This window comes from Phoenix dactylifera, chromosome 14 (genome assembly GCF_009389715.1).
Source record: "Phoenix dactylifera cultivar Barhee BC4 chromosome 14, palm_55x_up_171113_PBpolish2nd_filt_p, whole genome shotgun sequence".
Classification (NCBI taxonomy): domain Eukaryota; kingdom Viridiplantae; phylum Streptophyta; class Magnoliopsida; order Arecales; family Arecaceae; genus Phoenix; species Phoenix dactylifera.
Window position 1 is genome coordinate 483,116 of NC_052405.1, and position 23,446 is coordinate 506,561.

Sequence of the window (23,446 nt, forward strand, 5' to 3'; positions counted from 1 at the left end):
CATAACCTTGCTATGAAAGGAGTTAATAAGGAAAAAAAATCAAGCAAGGGCTTTGTTTTTGGAACTGCTATGAAGTTCTTGATTAATTGATAATAAAATAGGCTCTTAAGAAACCAAGAAATGCTTAAGAAATTATTTCATTTTACAAAGCTCTCGTTCATGAAGAACAACTCCATAAACGTTATAACTTCTGATTAATGAGTCATCCTCCACATATTTGTTGCTCTACTATTATGATCCAAGTTTTTGTCATACCGAATGAATCTCTTAAAACCGATATACATGATCTCTCTTGGTCATACAGTTTAATATATTGTTGTTTTTTTGAAAGTTGTCTTTTATATCCATCAATTTTTTTGAACGGCAGATTAATGTGATAGAAGCCATGAAGGATAACCAACTGAAGAAATATCTGCAAACCAGGCCAAAAAGCTTGAAAGTGCGAAGACAGTGAAGGTTGCACCAAAAAAGAAGGTAAATTGAACCTATCTACCGTTTTAGTCTGTACGTTGAATATGTTATGGATTGTTCTCTTCTCCTGATCCTTACGTCCTGACAGCAACAACTTTTGTGTCATGGATGTTCGTGTCAAATAAAAAAGGACTACTGGATACGCTCGGTGGGAACGCTAGCTGGTCCAGCTGGCACTGAGGTGGCGCTGGGGTGACGTAATCATGGGGTGTCCCACGGGTCGGAAAGGGTATGAGCAAAATTCCTACCTGCATCGAACATTTCCTGGTGGAAGGAGGGCTCAGTGGGGGCTGCTACGCGGGGTGAGGTTCTGCTCCCCCCTCTCCTTTTGATGTACCAAAAAAAAAAAAAAGGAGGACTGCTGGAGTATCTGCAATGCTCTTTGATCATGAAGAATGGATATTATTTCTTTTGTTGCTGCTGGGAAAACTAAGATGTTGTATATTACTGTTCCTCATGAATCAGTGGAGTTTATAACTAAAGAAAACCTCATTTATTTCATCCTCAAGTTGCATAGATGGTGTTCTTTGAAGTTTGAAGACAATTGCTTGACGCTGCTCAAGGAGTTCATTGCAGTATTGTAAGTATTGCATGTTTTCCAACACTTACAGTGTTTCGATTGCTTGGTGGAATGGTTGCAGAAACTAAGCTTAACCCATAAAACAGTAGGTTGTCTATTTTGCATCTGTGGCATAGGCTGTTGGAACAGATCATTTGCAATCTTGTTCTGCAGAAAGAAAAAAAGAAAAAAAAGAGAGAAAAGAAAGAAAGATATTTGAGGATACAGGATGAAGAATAATCATAGATTAGCAGACAGATGGAAGCAGAAAAGTTCTTCCTTCAATGACTGTAATCTGATTTTTCATGATTCAGATTTTATAATCATAGTTTATAACCAATGAAATTATTTATCTTTCAATAAAAAATGGTCCGTGAAAGAGCAGTGGTCATTTACTTCAAAAAAGAAAGAGCAGCAATTACTATCTATATTCAGTTTGCCAGACGTCAGGTGAACCTCCAAACTGTTCATTGCATTCTAAAGGCCAAATTGTTGAGTTAGTTTATTCATGCATCTGCCAATTCCTATTAGTTTAGATAGACTTTGTTAATCAAGAAGTTTGTCATATAAAATGAACTAGTCATGCATATGTAGCAATTTCTTCCAAGGAAAAATGAAAACAACAATACTGTTTCAGGACTGAATTATCACCTATAAGGGCATACTGAAATTATTTATCTGCAAACTTCAGAGGAACTAGTACACTTATTTTTGACAAGCCTGCTAACTCTGCAGAGCATCATGTAGCCTTATGTGTGAAGGCATTCATAAAATTCTTAAATTGGAATCTGAAATCTGCAACATGCCACATAATCCCATATTTTTTCATGTCAGATAGGCATGCATTCAGTTATTCAGCCTCAATGCCTAAATTGAAATAAACTATGGAAAACAGTCCACAAACCTGTTTGAGAAGGTGGATACCGTGAGTACAAATTTCGAAATTTCGGATGTATCACGGCAGAAACAAACTAACAGCACTATTAAGACAATATCCTCCAATAGCACCTAGAGATGCATTAACATATATAGTTCATGTAAACAATAACTCCAGTCACTGAACCTGGATACAAGGATGGCTATCACATGGCTCTCTACTCAATGCAAGCTGCCTCGTAAAATATTTCATCCATGATAGCAACAGAGAGCCAAAACATCCATCCCACTCCCAAAAAATATACCTAGTCATACAATAATTTCAAAAAGCTGTGGCTTCTTCGAAAACTGTCTCTCTAAGATGCATCGGCGTTGTGCAGTCCTAGTGTTCCGCTGTCTTCAAGACATCACCCAACCTAATATTCAAACTGTTTCTCATGGTCCTCCTGCCAATTCCTCCAGTGCCCTTTCTCATCATTGCTGAAAACTCACTGTAGTCTATTTGTCCATCCTGAAATTGAGAGATGGAACTAGATTCAGTGAAATGGACATGAGTAACAAAGGAAGCACCAAGGATTCTGGCAAAAAAAAAAAAAGTGGAAGTTCACAACTACTTTCCTGAAGGAAAAATCACACTGCAACTAAGCTAAAACAGCTAATAATATTCAGATCTGGAGAAAAGGCTCCATTCTGGGGGATCCTCTGGCCTATCTTCTTCCAGTATACATTTTATACTCTCTTTCAAATGAATTGGATGGTGGATGTCTCCCTACCGGAAATGGGCTGGAAAAAGAAAAGAACTAACTCCAAATATTCAATCATAGAGATAAGAACTCACATTGTCTTGATCAACTTCTCTAATCATCTCATCAAGATGAACATCATCAAGACCAAATTCTTGACATGCCTGTGAGAGTTCATCAATGGTTATGTAACCACTTCCATCTTTGTCAAAAAAGGAGAATGCTGATATTAAGTTTTCTTCTCTCTCCAACTTATTCATGTGCACAGTTGCAGCAAGAAATTCACCATAATCTATTGTGCCACTGTTGTCGATATCAGCCTGTCACCAGTCCACACAAATCTGAATTAGAGCCTAAACAGTACAAATATAATCTGAAGACCCCAACTATCAAATGGAGTAGCACGGAGAATTCAAGCAATAAGATTTAACAAATATACCATGATAAGGTATCTTGTTTATGTACATACCGCATCCATAAGTGCCTGAATTTCAGACTCCATCAGATCAGACCCTACTCGTCTTAAGCCATCTTTTAGTTCATCAAATGTTATTGTCCCACTATTGTCAGTATCAATCATCTTGAACAGCTCTTTTAGGCCACCAATTTCTTCCTCTGAAAGATTTTCTGCAATAACCTGCAAGATAGACAATTTCCCTGTAAATGAAAAAGCTGAGCTTTTTCAAAGATAAGGTTACGATACAAGATATAGCAGAAGTGCAGTTTCCATAATCAGCTCGACGCTAGTGGCATTGTTTCATTCAAAAAAACAATACTTAAAACCCTGTGTATGCACAAGAACTCGAATGTCTTTGAAGATGAAGACAATAAATCCCTAAGCATCGGTTACAATCAGTCCTAACAAATACTCATTCAATGTAAAGGTTTATATAAAGCAAGATCTGCCTTTTTGCGGTCAGCATCTGGTGATGCGGTGTGGACCACTATCAAAGCCACAAAAGAGTAACACCGCCCTTGAATTTAAGCTGACAAGTACGGTAAGGTATTTCCCATATAGCCAATGCATGTGTGATATATTATCATTGCATCAGATATACACAGCTTGTAAATCTGGTTACCAATGGATCCAATATCTTAAATGCATTTGTTAAGTTCAGAAACACTATCTAATGGGACAAAGAATGCTACATGATTTAATTTTATTTGCAAGAAAAGCTAATTTATAGGATTCTCAATTTTCCATTGTCAAGTTTACAGAATCCCTTCCCACTCTCTCTCTCCCCCGACCATGTGTCTGCATGCACCATTTGGTGCTAAAAGAAAAGATACAAAAATCATGCCACAGAATTCATGTAACATATATGAAACTTAACATGCTTGTGCACTAGCAGAATCTTAAGTATCTTATTCCTTCTAACACAAACATAAACAGCCAGTTTTAGTCCAACTTCAGGAAGAAGCAGTATCAAAAAAATTATGTTAAAGCAGAGCACAAATACATAGAGCATATTATTAAAGCAATAACAGGAAAAAAAATTCCTGGGCTTGTTCCACCCGCAGTATCAGGAAAAAATTTATTGGCATTTTATTTTGCTTCAAACAGTTACAGCATAAGCTGGCCACAACTAGATAGATAATATGATATGTATCTTTCCGAAAAGAACAAAGATGGTTATGATAAAATAAGGGAACATAAGAAATTCTACCACAGCTTTGGACAATAATCTTGTAGATAATGACAATTCTAGTTTTCAGGACTAACAAGATTATAGACAGCTCATCATATAGAAAGGCAAAATAACAAAACCACTGTTATCAGTTCTCTACTCAAGGAGCCATATCCCATAATTTTGGTATGGTTGTATTTGTGATTTGTTGGAAGCCAATGTGATGTAAGTTTGCACAATGGGGGTGTCCTTCCATACATAAGCAGGAGGAATGGCTTGATGGCAGCAAATTCGCTCTGCAAAATGCAGAGATAGCCTTGTACCAAGATTTCTTGTTCTAGATTACAAATCAAATTTAAGAGAAAAAGAAGCCAGTCCTTAAATTTCTGAAAGTGTGATATCACAATAATAATGGACTTGGAACTTCTGAAACATTTCTAAGTTGGAATAGATCTGCAGCATTTCTCAGTCCTTTAGAACAAAATCGATTAATCATAATATAAGACAGAAACTATATGAATAAAGCAGATAACCTTCAACAAGTCCAAAAGTAGCTATATTTTCACGTGAGGCATGATAACCAACGGACGGGGATATATGTATTGTTGAATGTATGAAGAAAGATGTAAAACCGACTTAAACTTTTAAATGATCACTGTTCATGAATATCATGTCAATAACTTTGCTGCATTAGCATCAGAATGAAAAATCTTATTGCTAGCTTTACATAGACATTAAAATAACATGTGAAGAAAGATCACACCCGCAAAGCCATCTTTTTTAGTTTGTTCATTGCTGAGAACTGCTTCAGGCGTGATAAGACAGCAGAATCCAGAGGCCTATCAGGTGCCACTTTGTCATCTACAATCCATGGGTGACCTGCATGAACAACCTCACTGTCAGAGAAGGCCATACTTATTCTGCTACAAACCTTACGAGTGGCTTCTTTAATCAAATCCACATCGACATATGGGTACTTACAAAGAACTTCATGAGCTGTAAATCTTTTCTTTGGATCCCGATTTAGCATATTACGTATCAGCTCCTTAGCACTGTCAGAAATGCCAGGCCAAGGTTCAGATTCAAAATCCAAACGCCCTTGTAAAATCTGTCTGAAGATCCCTGCTTCAGTTTCTGTGGGTAAAAGAAGATGCAAATACAATGCCAGTATAAGAGATATTAGAATTAATGATCCTTTAATTTCACGGATCAACCAATATGCAAGACAAAGATTTATGGTACCTGCCCAAAAAGGTGGAACACCGCTTAACAGAATATATAAAATGATTCCAGCACTCCAGACATCTGCTTCTGGACCATAATGTTTACGCAATACCTCGGGTGCAACATAATAGGGACTTCCCACAACATCAGAAAATGTCTCACCTAAAAAAATATTAACATCATTAGCTCTGGTATAACAAGGCATGAACTAAGACACAATTTAGTCGCTGTAAATTTTTCTAAATTTAATTTCTTTGCATATAAATGAGCTAGGGATGCCAAGTTTCAGGATGATATAACCTTGCATAGATGATCGAGGACATCTGTGCATTAGTTAATGGACATAAAGAAATATGTTGGTTATATTTGCAAGAGAATTCAATCATAATTAACTTTTGAGTATTCATAAAGGATTGTGTTAGGTATCAATTGACAGATATTCCTTCTCAGACATCCATGTTTGTATGTCTATGTAAAGGACATGCTATGAGAAAATCAGTCTTATGTACTTCTTCAATCAATAAACTTTGATATGCTCATTGATCTACATTAATTTCATGCAGACTAATAGAACATTTGATCCCGTGAAAAAAGTGGTGTTTCTGAGAATACCCTAAGAATGTTAGACTAAGATTCGCTAGGTCAGTTGCTGGCTTTAATTTGGACACCTGTGCTTTACATATTTATTTATCTAATTTTATAGCAATACAAGATTAGTGTTGGAACAATGGGGAAGCAAATTTCACCTTTACAAGAATGGAACAAGAGTGCATTGCAATATCTAAAGATGCTTCCCCTAATTGAAACCCAGAGCTTTGCAAGAGAATCTGGCATATCATGGGAGCTCTGTCGAATATAAGAGCACATGACACCGTTCACTTTAGAAGCAATGTCTCGAACATTAGCTATTGAGAGAAACATCTTCCAATGGGCCCTCACATCCAAGTTCGAATGGATTGTCCATTACATCTGCATTATCTATATTGAGGGAAACAACTTTCAACGGGCCCTCACACCCAAGTTCTGATGGCTAATCCCCAGATGTTGTTATCCTTAACATGATTGATGATAATGGCAAATTCTATAAAAGATGCATAACTTCCTTTTTGTTAGATGCATTTCATGTTGATGTCACTCAACACCTTTTCGATATCAAAGGAGGTTGAAAATATAAGAAAGCACCTATGGAACTTCACTCACCAGTTGGGTGGTATCACCTGCCGTAGTGTAGATGTGGATCAACTAGATGAAAAATTAGCAGAAAGCTTTCAAGTGGAAGAGAAAAACAACCAAAGAACAATATAGCTTTTGGCATTTTTAGCAACTATTTCCATCAAGCAGTATTTTTTTTCGGAAAGCAATAACTTTCCTTCCATAGTTCCCAAGAAGCTTCTACATATAAATTATATCCCAAGCTTCCTTACCTAGAGTGGCAAAATTACCATACCACCCAAACTTCATATTTAAGAAGGTATGATTAATCACCCTTCCATATAGATCAAGAAAGTATCTTCCGATATGCAGATATTTTTAGCAAGAACAGGTTTATTGCTCAGTAATACTTCATTTTCTTTAAGACATGTGGCAAATTGTAAGATGGAGTGGCACCCGTCAGTTGTACTTTATAATGTATTTGCTTCTAACGGTTATAACTTGAAAGAGAAACTAACAAGAATATCCAAATATCCAACATTTAGTGAACCATACCATCACAATTAGTCCAAACATGAGAGATATGACGTCTAGAAACAGCCCACTGAAACCATGCCATCCAAACCACCCTTTGTGAGTGATACTCGATAACTCGACATAGTCATGGGTCCCTCAGCCTTTGCAGTTTCAACTGAACATATTTTAGCTTCCAGATTATGATCTTTCAAGGAACACAAATGGCCTGAGTTCTCAATTGAATCCCTAGACACACAACCCACAATAAACAAAATGAATTTCACGGAACTACCATTTGAAAGAGAGAAAAAAAAAATTCCATGAAAGTAACATAAGCACCTTTCCATCTAGTTCGTTGTAGGTGCAGCTCCTATACTTATGCAGAATTCTCTCCTGTTGATCCCTCATTATCAACCCCAAATGCCTAATGTTTGGGAAAAAAATGCTAGCTTTTTACTGTTTGTGAACCCCCCTTACCCTTAACCCTCTTATTCGGTCTAGAAGTCATCCGGACTCTTCTACTTCCTGTTCCCTCTAGCCAACATATCATCTTTCCAAATGTTTCTTTCATTGGCATTCTAAAAACTGCTGAACTATCACAGTTCCATACCTTAGATTTAAGCAATATGTTTTTAATTCACGGGCAAGAAATGATACACATGATCTGGAATAAACAAGGCACCATATACATATATGTATATATATGTGCGTGTATGGCTGGCCAAATCATCTAGAATTAACAGTAAAAGAAAGATCCTTTTTCTGCATAAATACTGATTTAAAAAAATCTCTCCAAAATGAGAAGCTAGAGATGTCACTACAAAATTGAATGCCGGGAAAGACAAGGAACCAGATATACCTTATTCTTGCCCGTGATCATTGGATTATACCTTGCAGGGAGGTAAGCAGAAAAAAATTGTTGATGGAAACTAATCAATGTCAGAGCATTGAACATGAAGAGGCGTTTTTAAAGCAAAAACAGATTTTCAAGGTTTCCAGTCAGGCAACATGAATCCTCAGCTCCTTGAGATGGAATTCACCAATAGAAATTTTGTTCCGAACACACCATGCATAAACCTTCAATAATAATAAGTGAACAGGACTCGACCATTTAGATCGTCCAGCAAACCAATAGAACAAAGACTATAATAAAGGGCAACTGAACAATTTTATAGAACCAATAAACACAACAAAGGGGCAGATAGTTTCAAACAACCACATTCCTCAGCCCATTTTAATAATTACAAGAGGCATCAGAATTCATTCTCTAGCATTTAAAAGACAGGCAGAATAAGGAGCCAACCCCCCCTCGCCAAGAAAAAAAAAATCAACGGACAGAATTGAATCTCTCAACTAATCAAAGCCACATGAACAATGAAATCTGGGTGTTAGGATCAACGATATAATTTTTTTTTAAAAAAAAAAAAAATTGGTCTCAAACAAGAAGCATAAATTAAACCCAACCTGGCTTGTAGAACACCGAGAGCCCGAAATCCGTGGCCTTCAGCATCGCATCCTCGTCGGCGCTGGCGAAGAGGAAATTCTCCGGCTTGAGATCCCGATGCATGACACCTAGCGAGTGGCACGCCTCGACCACTCCCACAATGGTCTTGATCAGCTGCGCCGCCTTCCGCTCGGTAAAGTGCCCCTTCTGGATGATCCTGTCGAACAGCTCGCCGCCGGCGCACAGCTCCATGACGAGATGGACGAAGAGGGCGTCCTCGTAGGTGCCCTTGATGCGCACCACGTTGGCGTGCTCGGAGAGGTGGTGCATGATCTGGATCTCGCGCCACACGTCCTCGTAGTCCTCCCGGCAGAGGAGCTTGCGCTTCGGGATCGACTTGCAGGCGTACTCCGCGCCGTCGGCCTTGTCGACGCAGAGGTACGTCGTGCCAAACTGCCCCTGCCCGAGCTTCTTGCCGATGCGATAATGGTCCCGGAGGTTCGGCGTCTTGTAGGGGAGGACCGACGCCGGCTTCGAGGAGGACGGGGGAGGCTGGGAAGAGGAAGATTGCTTCATTTGGAAACAAAATTAATTCCAACTACAAAGTGAAATTTCAGCTGAAAATCAAAGGAGGGGTTCTTGAATGCCCCCAAGAGAAGTAAAAACGGGGTTTTGGTTTGGCTTCTTGAAAAAGATCGAATCTTTATAGAGGATTTGGGGGATTGCAGGCTACTTCTGGGGGAAATGGGTTCTGGGTTTTGTGGGAGAAGGAAGGGTTAGGTTTTTCTTCTTTTTAGGTATTTTTCTCTCAGAGAAGCGTATGATAAAGTTGACGCATTGGAGGGTTTTAAGGTGAGGTTTGGGGTCGAGGGATTTGGTTGCTGAGGAAAGATGGAAACTTGGGAGAAAAGAGGGACTAATTTGGACCAGAGTTTAGGGTTTGGGGAGGGGTAAGGTGGGAGCTATTGCAGTAGGGAAAAGAGGAGGAGAAGAGGGGAATTTGGGGGTCAAGGGAGGAAGAAGAAGAACAGAGGAGAAGGAGAAAAGGTCACTCCCATCCCCATTTGTGGCAAGAAGAAGATGGAAGTTTGTTTCTTCTCATTTTGTAAAAAGAAATGGTTTTTCTCCTCTGGTAATTATCATGATTAGACTCGGATTTTTAGATCCTCAGATAAACCTAAGAGGAGTCGGTACGTAAGTTGTCTCGCAGGTTTGCATTAATCCTTGTAATTGGGCAAATTAGGGATTTGGATTCTGGGAGTATGCTGGAGATGTTTTGGGTCGTTGACTTGTTCCGGCAGGGCATCGGAAAGTAAAGAGCGTTGACTGGAGGGGGGTGGCTGACTGTTAATTACTGTCATCTTTGTATCAATTAGTATTAAGACTTGGGATGGTGGTAATTAAAAAATTGACAAAAGTGGTCCCCTTCGGTGGAGATCTATTTTAACAAAAAATTATGAAGGAATTTTAGCGCTTCGCTTTCCATTTTCCACATTTCCTTGCTGAGTAGATGAAGTGCAGGATCCTGATGGAGTCATCTTGTTCAGTGTATCAGATTGCTTTGTATTCTATCCATCGTATCTCTAAACAGCATACATATGTATACGTATATATACATATGTATGGACAAAATAAAACTTAACTGCATGAATGTGATGAAATGGGGTTAGATTTGATTTTGCCTTCAAAAATGATGGATAAGAGCCCTTTTATTCAATTAAACGATTATGACAAGTGATGACATATGAACCAGATTTATTCCAAGTACCCCAGACTCATATCTAGGGTTTGATGTAAATGTCGATCCAAATCCAACAACAATGAAAAAATCAGATCAAGTTAGGATTTCTTTTTTGAGATGATGATATTTACTACTTTAAAACTAAATTTAGAATTAAATATCTGAATCTAAGAATAATATCTTTCAGTCTTCATAAAATCTTAGCATATGGGCTAGATACGGATATGTTAAAATCTCCATCGATACTCATTCGGTCCGGGTCAAGCATCAAGCATGGAGTGGATTGGGTAGAAGAAATGAGACAAGAAGAAAAAGAAAATAATCTAACAAGTGGGTCGGGCTAGATTTAGACCGGTTAGATATGTATTTAATTTAATTTTATTTTTATGCCTGACTTATAAGTTTAACAAAATAAATTAACAGACAAAAATATAAACAGAGAGAGACTTGGCTGCACGCTCCAGCCCACAGAACACGGCATGTGGATAGCCATGGGATTTGCTCCAAAGGACGTGGATTCCAACATCTCACGCCCCCCACGGTCCAATCCACGTGGCTAGATGAAGGGATAAGTTATCCCACTGCATGCAATCCTTGCTTTAAAAAAGCAAAAAAAAAAAAAAAAGGACACGAAGGGAACTCTTTACATCACAAACAAAACTGAGAGCAACAGAAGTCTTGTGGAAAGAATATCACCCATATTTTAACAAGATTTACAGCTCACGTACACCTCATCTGATGAACGAGTCCAAAGTGGGATAGCGTGTCGGTGTTCAAAGTTGGACAGAATCCAACCGGAAGGAGCACGACGCTGCTTCGCAATGAGACAAAGCAAGAAGCTAAGGAGCACCGGCCAGACCGCCAGTGATCAAGTAGAGTTGCATAGAGCACTCAAGTAACAAACAGAGAAACTTTTGAATTTACAATCTGACAAGACAGGCTTTTCCCAAAAATTTGCAAGACAGTGAGAAGCATACTTTTAATTCTTTATGCCAGTGGAAGTAGATCTGTATTTCTCTATTTAGCTTGGCATTGGCATTACTGTTGAGTGTTTTAAGCAAAACTAACACTCAAACCCCTCTGTATATGTAGATTAGCTCCAATGTTTTTAAAGAGATGACACAATGAACCCCTGCGAAGTCAGAACATTCATTACGTATGATTCATCAGAGGAAACAATCATCGCATTCGTGCGAAGAATTGATGTTGAATTGAAGGAAACTCTGAGGACCACCATGAACAGTCACAATGAGACCCACATGCTGCACAAGGGAATCAATTTGTAGTCTCTGCACCAGAGGTGCTATCAGGTCGGGTCGGATCTGAGTATTGCTGAACTTAGAACCCTACCCTCAAGATTTTGCATCTAACTTTTGTTCGATATCCAGTCCATTAAATGGTCATGTTAGGCTCGGATCAGGTAATAAAAATATATACTTGGTTCGATCCAGCGGAGATTAGGTCTGAATGCATGTTATATTATATCTTGAAGAATTAATCAAGCCAAACAATCCATGCCATGGTAAGTTTATCAATAAAATGTCCAATACTTCTATGAAAATTAAACCATGAATAACAAAAATATGATGATGAACTATATAAATTTCATTCCCTGTAGGATGAAAGCCACTACCTCCAAAGTCTGCTGATAGTAATATTATGTGTCCTTGCAATGTTTCTTCTCTATGATATCTAGTCCTGCAATGTGTAGTCCAAAGTCTTTTGAGACCGGAACCGATCAGGCTTGGAGAAGACACAACGTTCATGTACAAAGTCAGAGACCCTGCTTGCGCTTGCTCAGTCTAATTTTCCAGGAAGAAGGCACAAAGGAAGTGGCGCTACACTTCCTGCAGAAGCAAATAAATTGGATTCATTAGCTTCCATTGCAACTGACTTATTTGGACTGGTTTTGGAAATGAAGATTATGGATCAGATATGGATTACAAAGTGACCCAAAGTGAACCCGAATTAGCACCATGTATTTTTCATAATCCTCCTCAACAGTACATGCTGTATCTGGCATGGGATCCTGGATTCTTTTGGAACCTGTTGAGTTTCTTGAAATCAATCGACCATGTCAAACAAACTTGCCTGCTTTGAAACCATCTTATGCATCAAAGTTTAATATATTCCAACAAATTAACTTCAATTATGATTGTTCTTAGGTAGGCAAGCATACCGCCCGGGCATGGGATACTTTTAAAAAAAAATGATTCTCAAATCTTCACAAACTTAGTGCAGGCTCGGATACAGAATTTTCGACCATTTGAAGACCCACTCGAGCCCATGATTTCGTGAATTCGCATACAGAGAAAATTGCAGTAATATGTGTACATTATATTGTATCTGCCACTGGTTTTCTTGAATGCTGAGCGGAACTACCCACAATCCTCAAATGTTAATCAGAGAAATTTTCAATCAATGGATACAAAAAATTATAGTGTTGTCATCAGCTGGATCTTGTGGAATTTGGAACTTACCCTAAATCTGTAATCCCTGCGTAGGTTGTCTTGAACAAGAAATCCAAATTGGGCAATTACCGAGCAAGCTAAATTTAATCTCCAAGCTAATTCAAGTATGCCAGCACCAAATCTTGGATGATACGTGAGTCACTGGTTTTAACCTAAAGTACTTTCTTATAGTAAATGAACAAAGAATAATATTAAGTTTGGGCTCCTGCACTGTTGAATCAGCCAAAAATGGTTGTCATGCATGCAGGTCTTGCATTTTGCAGAAAGATGTGGTGGTATAAATACTTAAGCAATGTTTTAATACAAAAACAATTAAGGTGAGGGGAAGAAGAAAAGAAAAATGATGCATGGTAAAAAGTCTAATGACATGTTTGGAAAGAAGAAAAATTGTGTCAACAGTGGCCTTTATCGTAGGCGCATCAGAAAAAGTTTAGAAGCAATGGCCAACTAAATTGTAAGATAAAACTATCTCTAATAGTTTATAGGTCTTGTGCATCATTTGCTAGATATACCTGAAGGAGAAACCAAAGAAAGTATAGGAAAAACTGAGTAAAGTTTTCAAGGTATCAGGCCTTCCAGGGTATTTGACTTCAGCAAGGCAGTGGCAAAACCATGTCAAGTCCCACACTAGATCGGGATAGCTATAGCACCTTGCAACTAAGGTTGGAAAGAACTTGATAGAATCACGTGTTTCTTGATCTACTGTCATCTAATTGTTTAAAGCACCTTCCATTTTATGATCTTCATGGAAAACACTCCGCGAAAATTGCATAAAATATTTATGTTTCCAAATACATCAGACATAAAGCAACCCACAAAGTAACATACAAATGCACATAGTGGTGCAACTTGATTAGCTGTAACCGAAAACAACAGAAAGTGCTCTTAGAGCTGATATGTAGAACAATGTATAGAATTAACCATGAGCGCACAGGGGTAATGCTCGAGTATTTAAAGCTCAAGGAGATAGAAGCTCAAATCTTAATGCATATTGTTGGGGGGAAAAATGGACCACCCCACAAATACAATTAAAGCACCCAAATCCGACAGCAAGGCCGAGCTCATCCAGGCCAAGCTCATCCAGGTCGAGCCGAGCTCAGAAGGCCGAGCCGAGCTCAGAAGGCCGAACTCGTCATCCACATGCTGCAGCCACGACCTGCAGCAGTCTCATCCAAGCTGAGCTCATGCAGGCCGAGCCAAGCTCAGAAGGCCGAGACCAGAAGGCTGCCGAGCTCCGAAGGCTGCCGAGCTCATTCAGGCCGAGCTCATGCAGGCTGCCGAGCTCAGAAAGCTGCCGAGCTCATGCAGGCTGCCGAGCACAGAAGGCCGAGATCAAAGGCCGAGACCAGAAGGCCGAGCACAGAAGGCTGCCTAGCTCAGAAAGCCGAGCACAGAAGGCTGCCGAGCTCATTCAGGCCGAGCTCATGCAGGCTGCCGAGCTCAGAAAGCCGAGCACGGAAGACCGAGACCAAAAGGCCGAGCACAGAAGACTGCCGAGCTCAGAAGGCCGAGGTGACCTCAGAAGGCCGACCTCGTCGTCCACATGCTGCGGCCATGCCCTGCAGCAGCCTCACCGCACATGCAGGCTGTCGAGCTCAGAAGGCCGAGCACAGAAGGCCGAGACCAAAAGGCCGAGCACAGAAGGCTGCCGAGCTCATTCAGGCCGAGCTCATGCAGGCTGCCGAGCTCAGAAAGCTGCCGAGCTCATGCAGGCTGCCGAGCTCAGAAGGCTGAGCACAGAAGGCCGAGACCAAAAGGCCGAGACCAGAAGGCCGAGAACAGAAGGCCGCCTAGCTCAGAAGGCCGAGCACAGAAGGCTGCCGAGCTCAGAAGGCCGAGCTGACCTCAGAAGGCCGACCTCGTCGTCCACATGCTATGGCCATGCCCTGCAGCAGCCTCACCGCACCATGATTTACTTGCCGGCCACGCCACGACATATCAACCAGGGACCATACCCTACTACGACTGTCAACGCCTCACCATTCCCAAGAATGGACTGCACTGCGCGCCACAAGCAAGCTCTGGCTGCATGCCATCTCCTCCTATGATGGGAACGGGCCATTCACGGCAACTCATTACTTCCACGCCCACGTCGAATCGTGACGGTAACCCATTAATTCGCCCAGTCACGTCACAGGTAACCCTGGCACTCCTATAAAAGGGGAGCTTCTCCCTCTAAAAAGGGGCTTCTTCCTCCCAAGGGAGGGCTTCGGACTTCTACATACAGTCCCTCTCCTTCTCCAAAATTAAGCCCCCCTCTAACTTAAGCATCGGAGGGCCGGCACCGGAAACCTCGGCCACCGGCATTTTGCAGGTCCTCCGGAGGACGCCGCCCGCCGATGTACCGCCATTCTCGCCGGAGCTCCTCCTCCTCGGTCCGCGGCCGCCCCCGGGTTCAATTTCCAGCAACACATATAAAACAGAAAAATCTCCGCTAAGAACAATAGTTTGATTATGTAAGTATGATTACAAATCCAATGAATAATTATATCAGAGCAGTCATATGCGTACCGCTAATAGGGGCGTAACAAATCATTGATTTATGAAGAACAATAGTTGGTTTCCGTCATTATTAGTTGCTTAAAATAATTATCACATCTAAATATTAAAACAATGATTATTTAAATGAAGATACTTGACTGAGAATTGAAGAAATGTAAGCTGTGCAAGTCTTCAGTACAATAAGTTGAAAAAAGGGTTGAAATTTACATAACTTGATACTAATCACTCTTAGTTTTATGTCCATTCTTCATATCAGATGGATCAAGATATCTCCATATAAAACCCAAAGTGCTACCCATGATATTCATAAGCACAGCTGACAATGCAGGCGGTAAGGCGACGAGCGGGGATGAAAAGTGGGCAGTCGCTAAAACAACGCCCAAGGAAGAGTTTTGCATACCAACCTGTGTTCAAACATGAAAAGCTTTCAGCATCCTTATAGCCACTAATCCATCATGTCATGCATCTTTGCATGAAATAAATACAGTTGTAATAATTCTTAACAATACCATTACATGTTCAGAATATATACATTAAGGAGCAGAGGATATAATGTGACAAGAATTTGTTGACATAAAGATTAAAATGGTATTGAATTTTCATAAAGGTCTTTCAGGTTGAATCAGTGAAATGCTTCTTCAGTCTGCATCATAAGGCAACAACATTTGTACATGTTTTATGTAACAAAATGCTACTGCAAAATGACAGATATCAATTCCTTATTATCACACCTAAGTACATATGCTAACAGCTCTCACTAAATTGAGTTACTGCTCTGATACACAATCAAATAGCAATACCTCAATTGAAATTGCTCGACGCTGCCTTTCTCTGAAACCACAAATGGTTGCAGACAGATATCTGTAGATGAAGCATCCTTAGTAATGAGTATAAGAAAAGAGATACTGGTGTTCTAGGAAAATGTTTACAAAACCTCTTTGAGCTACCAAAGGAAAACATCTTTGTAAGTTATAAATAACAATTCTCAGAGGAGAAATTTTTCCCAGCTAATACTGTATAAACATAACTTCCTTGACCAAAAATTTATGTATGGATGGGAAATTCAAACCAGCTAGATGGCCAAGGACAATCCATACCCAACGAAAAAGCCTGCAAAATGTAATAACAGAACTGACAGTACTGCAACCCCGAAATCTCCAGAAAATATGCCCTGGATCCCAAAATTTGATGCATCGGTGATTGATGATTTTAGACGCACAACATTTTCTGAGAATACACTGCAATTTTGAAAAAAAAATCATGTGTTATATTATGTGTAGATTAAAGAGAAGCAAAAATTAGTAAACAAAAGAAAGAATATTTGCTCAAAACAGACCTGCTTGCTAGAAGTGAAGAAGATGACACCGCAAGAAGAGGAGCAAAGGGCGTAATAACTTTTACAATGGCAGGAAATTTGCTTTGCATGTAAGAACCCAACAAAATGGGAGCAACGACCACCTATAACCAATCAATTTTAAATCAGACAGGACAAGGTGAAGATCATAAGAATGGATAGCTTTTACCTGCAAAGTACTGATAGAAAGTGTCACGGCATCCACAGGGACATAGGTTCCAGCCAGCATTTTGGTCAAGGTAGGAGTGAGAAGCACTGCAGCTAGAGTGGTGCACACAGTCATCACAATGGATAATGGCACGTCTCCTTGGGCGATTAATGTCACCTGTGACGCTACTCCAAAGATAAAGATAAATAAATGGAAAAATCTTACAAAGTATTGTAATTGTAAGCAGGTGGTGCAGCATGCTCCTTAAAATTAAAATCCCTAATGCATATGTATGCAAGACATTAGTTTCAAATTGCTTTGATGTAGCAATATGTAGTGTTAAACCTCAGAGGTTTTAGGAGGATTAGGTTGCAAGCAATGCCAACATTGAAATGCATTGCCTCAATGATGATTTAGAAGGCTGAAAGCCTACAGAATTCAGGTTTATTAGGGTAGTTAACAGTACAGAAGAAGGGACAATAAGTTAGCTGTCAGTATTTTCTCCATTTCTTCTCATCACAACCTTTTCTTTTGGCGGTCTTATCCACCGAATACCATGCTACTCTAGTAAATCTAGCAGTCCAAATGAGTGTCAAAAAATCCAAAATTGTTCTTCTCTACCACTGAACTTTTTAAGGAAACATGGTGATGGAAAAAGTTTTGAATAAAAAGGTGATTAGAGAAATTGCAGAAATTTTGCACGTATATTGGAAGGCAAACGGTGATGCAGATTGGGTTGCTTTTTTCGCGGCTCATCACTCTGGAGGTTTCATCTGGACAGACCACGGAGCTGTGTCAATGCCTTTACGTAGTATTTTGTTTTCTGATTTTGTTGGTTGTATCCACACCCGTCGAGTGTAAGCCGCCGATGTACCAAAAAAAGGAGAAATTGCAGAAATTTTAGGAATCCACATTCACTCACCATCTTTCATATCTTGCATCTTCCATCTGGAGAACTATACTTTATCTAACCAATAAACACCACTTCATCTATTTGGATCAGCTAAATCAGTACTATTTTACTCTATGTTTTTATAACAACCCAGGACTTCACCCAAAATGGCTAGCTGGAAGATATTATTTGGGTTTCTTGATCCTGTATAAATACCCAAGATCTATCCAGCGAATAACCGATGTGGGACTAAACACATGCCCGCACGGGTCCTCACATACTCCCCTCGTTCAAGCCCTGACGTCCTCGTCAGGCTAAGGGTTCATATCCATTCAAATCTAATCACAAACACCACGATCGGCTCGTAGTCAACCCCAATGGATCCGTGCTACAGTGTCCCCTAGTCCACATAGGTTATGGGCCAGGTCCGCTCTGATATCATTTATAACAACCCAGGACTTCACCCAAAATGGCTAGCCGGAAGGTATTATTTGGGTTTCTTGATCCTGTATAAGTACTCAAGATCTATCCAGCGAATAACCGATGTGGGACTAAACACACGCCCGCACGGGTCCTCACAGTTTTATCGACAAGATTATCTTAAAAGCCCAACGTATGGACTTGACAATCTAAGAAACCATAAAGACATTTAATCGTTCAACAAAATTTTAAACAAATTTGATTGTCGAGGAAGTTCCTAGTTCTTTGATAAATTTATTTCACTAATCATTACCAGTTGCATTCGGCATTGTCCATTTGGAGAGCAAAGATAAATGATTTTAACCAACTAGGCATATCCAATCAATCTGTTGCCAGCCTCACAAATTCCTCATCAACATTATGACTTATCAACTGCTAAACCAAAAGCCAAAGCAATGTTGACTAGATCGTACAAAACAACCCTATACAGGTATAACCCCCTTTTTCTTTCCTAGTCTTCCACTGAACTTTGAACTATTATCGGAACAAAAATCTCCTTCAGCCTATGTTGCACATCAAGATAACAATTCTTTTTTTTCTTTTTTGAAGAGTACATCAAGATAACAATTCAAACTACTTCTCACCACTTTATTTGTCATCGGTGCAACTTGTTAGCTTCCAGTCTTATACTTTTTTTCAAGTACCTCGCCATGCATCCTCCTTCCAATTCTCAAACATCTGGGATACCCATCTCATGTGCCCAGATCGTCTCCACTGGACAACATGCCAATCTATACAACACTAAGTTCTTTATTATCTTCCAATCCTTGAGGGGGGGCAAACTTTACCGATTAAGAAGCTGCAGTAACACGGTGGCAGAGCCACAAGCTCATTTTATTGCAGGAATGAAATGGGCAACCAAAGGCAAGATGAAGTAATCTCAGATGACTAACTGCTTAAGAAGCTGAATGGAAGTTGGCAACACATGCAATCAGCAAAATCATTAACCTACTGTATAAAGATGGTGGATGGTTAGATCCACTCTTAACATCTATTCGTACCTTACATTCATACAATCTTTCAAGATTACAAATACAACACTTGATGGTAGAGCAATTCATCAGAAAAAAAAGTGGATTGTTCAGAAAACCAGCAGATAAGCCCCAGTTGGATGATCTAAGATTGGTTTGAACTAAACGTCTTTGAGAAAATCCCACAACCATCTATTTGGAGGAAATATTTTGCCCAATTTTTTGTTAACAATAATTTGAAGTTGAGTACTGTCAATTTATAGCCAAAAACTGCACATGTTATTACATACAGGATTTGAGAAGTTCAGCAAGAAAGGATGGAGTTTTGAAGCTTTCTTGCAGCTTCTTTTTATGTAGTTGATGTCCTTAAAAGATTCTTCAGTTAAGAAGAACATAGTCTTCTAAGGAATGCCATACTGAAATAGTTGTTTTAGTATAATGTTAAGAATGATGCATAAATAATAGAAAGACTGGCTACATCATAATCAGTTTGTATTTATCTGCAATAGTATTTTGAATCTAGGTAAATCCTAATATCTTCTTCCTCACTTCACAAGGAAGAACATTTGGCCAGCCCCAAATTGATTCAGTATATAAAACAGAGTTTTGATGCAGAGAAACATGTCACCACACACAAATATGCATAAGAACTCAATATGTTGCCAGAAAAGCAATCTATATAAATTAAGACACAAAACAGCAATTATAATCACTCTATCAGCTTCAAGAAATCGAATAGTACATGCTCAAATGGCTACATGATTTGTTTTTGATGGGACTGTGGGATGGTGACAGCAAAAACTATGTCATAGGTCAATGAAACAAGCAAAGAATCAGAGTTATTCTATGAAGAAAAGCAAAGGCCAGATGAACAATGAAAATGAAAATGTTACCACATTGGATGCCATGAACAATGAAAATGAAAATATTACCACATTGGATGCCGTTCCTCCAGGACAACATGCCAGCAGAATGAGACCAACTGAAAGGGATGGTGGAAGTGCAAGTGCTCTGCTAACTATAGCTCCAAAAGCTGGCATTATTGTGTATTGAGCAACACAACCAAACAGTATCTGACAATAATACAAAAGGAAAAATAAAAGAATTGAAGAAAACACAGTAGGAGCAATCAGGTGTATTGAACATTGACAATATAACAGTCAGAAGAAGATTTTGATCAAATAGCAGCCATAAGATCATATAAGGAATCCTTATACATAATGAAGTTTGGTTTTGCCACATGACTAATCTGACAAATGGTACCACAGTAAGAAGCATATGATTCTTTAGTGACCTTCCAATAAAAGTTAGCAGCCACTCAGATGTAAAGCTTGACAGGGAATTGGGAATAGTTTCCATTTTGGGAAAAAAGGAAAAAAAATCATAGAGGAGAAGGGATCTCTTGGTGTCCCCAAAACAAACAAATTTCGCAGCTTATCCCAGTCTTACACAATTTCTATATAAATATGTATTAGCAAATAACACAGTACATGGCTGCTTATACTGTACAAAAGATCAACATGCACTAGAAATCCTCCTTCCAGCCTCTCCAATTTTCCCTTTACTTGCAACCAAAGACCTAGCATAAAACTGTTTCATAAATTGCAAGCTTGCAACCTAAAGAAAATGCCTACGGAATGTAAATACAGCACTTTTCCCCTTCTTTTTCCAAGCTAAGTGAAAGTTCTTAAGCTTGAGAGGAACTCAGGTACCATTAATCAACCTTTAAGTTTCTCATAAACCAGCTAACATCTGAATTACATTGACACTCAGCCTACATGTTAAATAGAATGTCAATTTGCATGGGCACAAATGAGCTCGGCTCCCTTTAATCCTGATATAAGTTAGAATATATAAATCAACCATAGCCATGCATAATTTAATTTCTGTGGATTAACTTCAAGATATTGCACAATTTTCATTAACCACCATACCTTTCTAAGAAAAGGCATACTGCATTGATGCCTATGAGATCATATTTTCAAGAAAGATAAAGCCTCTCTAAAAATGGGCATATTGCACCAAAAACCAAGAACCCAAAACTCCACTAAAAACTTCATCTTTAATTGCAAAACAACATCAGATATCTAACACATATATGTGCACTCAGTTTTCTTGAATAACTTAAAAAGCTATTCTAGAAATGTCAAGGAAGGCCACGTCGTTCTTAAATAAGCACAACTGCATTAGAAACCAAGAATGCAAAATTCCAACCGAGACCATCTTTAATTGTATAATAATATCAGGAAACCAACACAGAGCTCACATTCAATTTTCTAACCATAAACTTTAAGAAATTCTCCAATGTTCAAGAAAGATCAAATCTTTCCGAAATAGGCATCAAATCCATGCATGCAAACGTCCAAGAAATATCAAATATTTCCAGAATGGGCATACTTCATCTTTTTTAATTCCAAAGCAACATCATGCGTCGTAATCCGAAAAGTCAAAAAGAAGAAGAAGAAAAGATAATCAAGAGGCTAAAGTTTCTTATGACTCACAGAGAAAGGCCTTTGGCGTAGGAGGGAAAAGAATTCCCTCAGCTCCAGGGTAAGGCCCATAGCCAACATTATAAAACCCAGAGAGAAGCTATATGAGGCGGGCCCCCGCTCCACGAACCACGAGAAAGCCGAGGGCTTTACGCAGGCAACGGCGCCTCCGAAGGTCACGTAAAGCGGGTACAGACTAGCCGCGGTCGATAGCATCTTCTCCCATACGGGTTTAACCGGCGAGGCCGGGTCCGGGGTTCCGGCGAGGGATTTGACGGTGAGGAGCTTTGGAGGGCGATAAAAATTGGATCTTGGAGGGCGGAGAGCGAGCAATTTGGCTTGGCGTTTGTGGTTGGGGATCAAGGGTTGGATGGAAAGGCGGAGAGACATTGACAGCAGCAGCAGAAGCGAAACAGAGAGATGATAGGCAGTATGCGCTGTCTACCGTTCTCAGGAGAAGATTTGGTGAGGCTGAGATGTGCTTTGTAGACCGTGCAACAAGAAATGGTACATGTATGGGAGACACGTGTGAACCAAGACCTTGCGGCGCAAAAGCGTGGAAAGGTCTGTACCACTGGATTCTTAATTTAACTCTTATTTTATGTTTAGCCTCTAAATGAACTACATAATTACATTTGTTTTTTCAAATATCCTTGGGTTTGTTTAATAGCTCTTGTTTTCCAACTACTTACAAGTTTTAGTGAAAATCTCTAAATGGTGTTGTGTGTCACAGGCTCATAATCTAAAAGCTTAAACTATGAAAAAAACAATTAGTTCGGACAAATAAACTCATATAGCATCCTTTTTGTTAATCGATGTAGGACTATAATAATTTATCCCACTCAATCTTATCATAGTTGTCTCTTACTTAAGAGGAGAGGCCTACTTATAGCTTAGGTCCTACTTAACCTTACTAGATCCATCTCACTTTTATATTCTTTAGTGGGAGCCTATACGATTACTAAGGGTAGTCAAATTTACTGTGCATAGCTCTAATACCACTTATTACAGGTTCGATATTTTCCCAAGCACCCATGCGGCATTAAAAAGCTATGCTTGCCTGCAATAGTCTTTAAATCAGCTGATCGCCCTAACTCCTCAAGTTAGAACTCTAAGAAAGAGAGGAGCACAAACACGGGAGAAAGTAGAATTTGGGATAATGAAGAGTAGTATTCTACTAAAACACTCGTGCTTAATGATTTGACCAACGAGACCCTTTTTTTTTTTTTGTAGACTCTACCAGATATAATAAATGGTTAGCAATTACACAAGTGTTACAATTTAAATGGTTCGGATCATTCTTTAGCCTCATTTTAATAGAAAAAAAATGAACACCCAATGTTGCATGGCATGGGATTTGTCATCGAAAGGTAATTTGTTACGATTGATCTATTATTCCCTCCAAAACAGATCAAGAAACCTGCCATTTTCTTAACCAGAATCTCAGAACAAATACATATTAGGAATTACCACAATGATAAAGTTGACGTTTACAAGTTACTGACTGTATTTGTTTCTTTATTTTTTCTGGTAGACTATCTTTTGGTTGCATATAATTTGCATAATTCGAATTGCCGATCACTTATTCCCACATGCAGCTCTAATGTTACTGTTAGGAAGAAAGCATTGGCCTCAAAATCTTCAATCTTAATAAACAGGAACCGAGCCATGGTCATGGCATCAACCAATAATGATCTAAAAAAGAAATAATGATCTGGCAGCAGCAGCAAACATCAACCTCTGCTGTGATCTCTTAGATTAGTAGCTCGTTACACTCAATTGTCT

The 23,446-nt window shown here is 39.3% G+C and overlaps 2 protein-coding genes across 3 annotated transcripts; both read right to left on the reverse strand.

The window, feature by feature from the left end:
- Positions 1-2,013: 2,013 nt before the first annotated feature.
- LOC103701286 (calcium-dependent protein kinase 28-like) lies at positions 2,014-9,738 on the reverse strand. The gene is made up of 7 exons (XM_008783296.4): positions 8,634-9,738; positions 5,520-5,663; positions 5,259-5,411; positions 5,041-5,156; positions 3,119-3,286; positions 2,745-2,969; positions 2,014-2,417 (listed from the first exon to the last, which is right to left on the reverse strand). Exons 1-7 carry the CDS (start codon positions 9,187-9,189, stop codon positions 2,289-2,291), a joined length of 1,491 nt encoding a protein of 496 aa, XP_008781518.1. The 5' UTR covers positions 9,190-9,738; the 3' UTR covers positions 2,014-2,288.
- A 5,707-nt stretch (positions 9,739-15,445) lies between these two features.
- On the reverse strand, positions 15,446-22,133 carry LOC103701285 (probable sodium/metabolite cotransporter BASS1, chloroplastic). Of its 2 annotated transcripts, none has more exons than XM_039133210.1 (7): positions 21,674-22,133; positions 20,105-20,245; positions 16,851-17,006; positions 16,664-16,785; positions 16,425-16,565; positions 16,128-16,270; positions 15,446-15,731 (listed from the first exon to the last, which is right to left on the reverse strand). In XM_039133210.1, the coding sequence occupies exons 1-6, from the start codon at positions 22,049-22,051 to the stop codon at positions 16,129-16,131; spliced, it is 1,080 nt and encodes a 359-aa protein (XP_038989138.1). In that variant the 5' UTR covers positions 22,052-22,133; the 3' UTR covers positions 15,446-15,731; position 16,128. The 2 variants fall into 2 exon arrangements, with proteins under 2 accessions (XP_038989138.1, XP_008781515.2); XM_008783293.4 differs by having other exon boundaries at positions 16,128-16,188; positions 21,674-22,130.
- Between the last annotated feature and the right edge of the window lie 1,313 nt (positions 22,134-23,446).

Bases quoted from the DNA above. Each gene is read 5' to 3' on its own strand.
- LOC103701286 (XM_008783296.4), bottom strand. From the start codon at position 9,189: ATGAAGCAATCTTCCTCTTCCCAGCCTCCCCCGTCCTCCTCGAAGCCG. The intron at 5,412-5,519 runs GTACCATAAATC...TTTTACCCACAG, and splicing joins TGTTCCACCTTTTTGGGCAG to AAACTGAAGCAGGGATCTTC. The intron at 2,970-3,118 runs GTATGTACATAA...GACTGGTGACAG, and splicing joins TTCAGGCACTTATGGATGCG to GCTGATATCGACAACAGTGG.
- LOC103701285 (XM_008783293.4), bottom strand. From the start codon at position 22,051: ATGTCTCTCCGCCTTTCCATCCAACCCTTGATCCCCAACCACAAACGC. The intron at 17,007-20,104 runs GTAATATTTTCA...GTAGCGTCACAG, and splicing joins GAGGAACGGCATCCAATGTG to GTGACATTAATCGCCCAAGG. The intron at 16,786-16,850 runs GTAAAAGCTATC...GATTGGTTATAG, and splicing joins TTTCTATCAGTACTTTGCAG to GTGGTCGTTGCTCCCATTTT.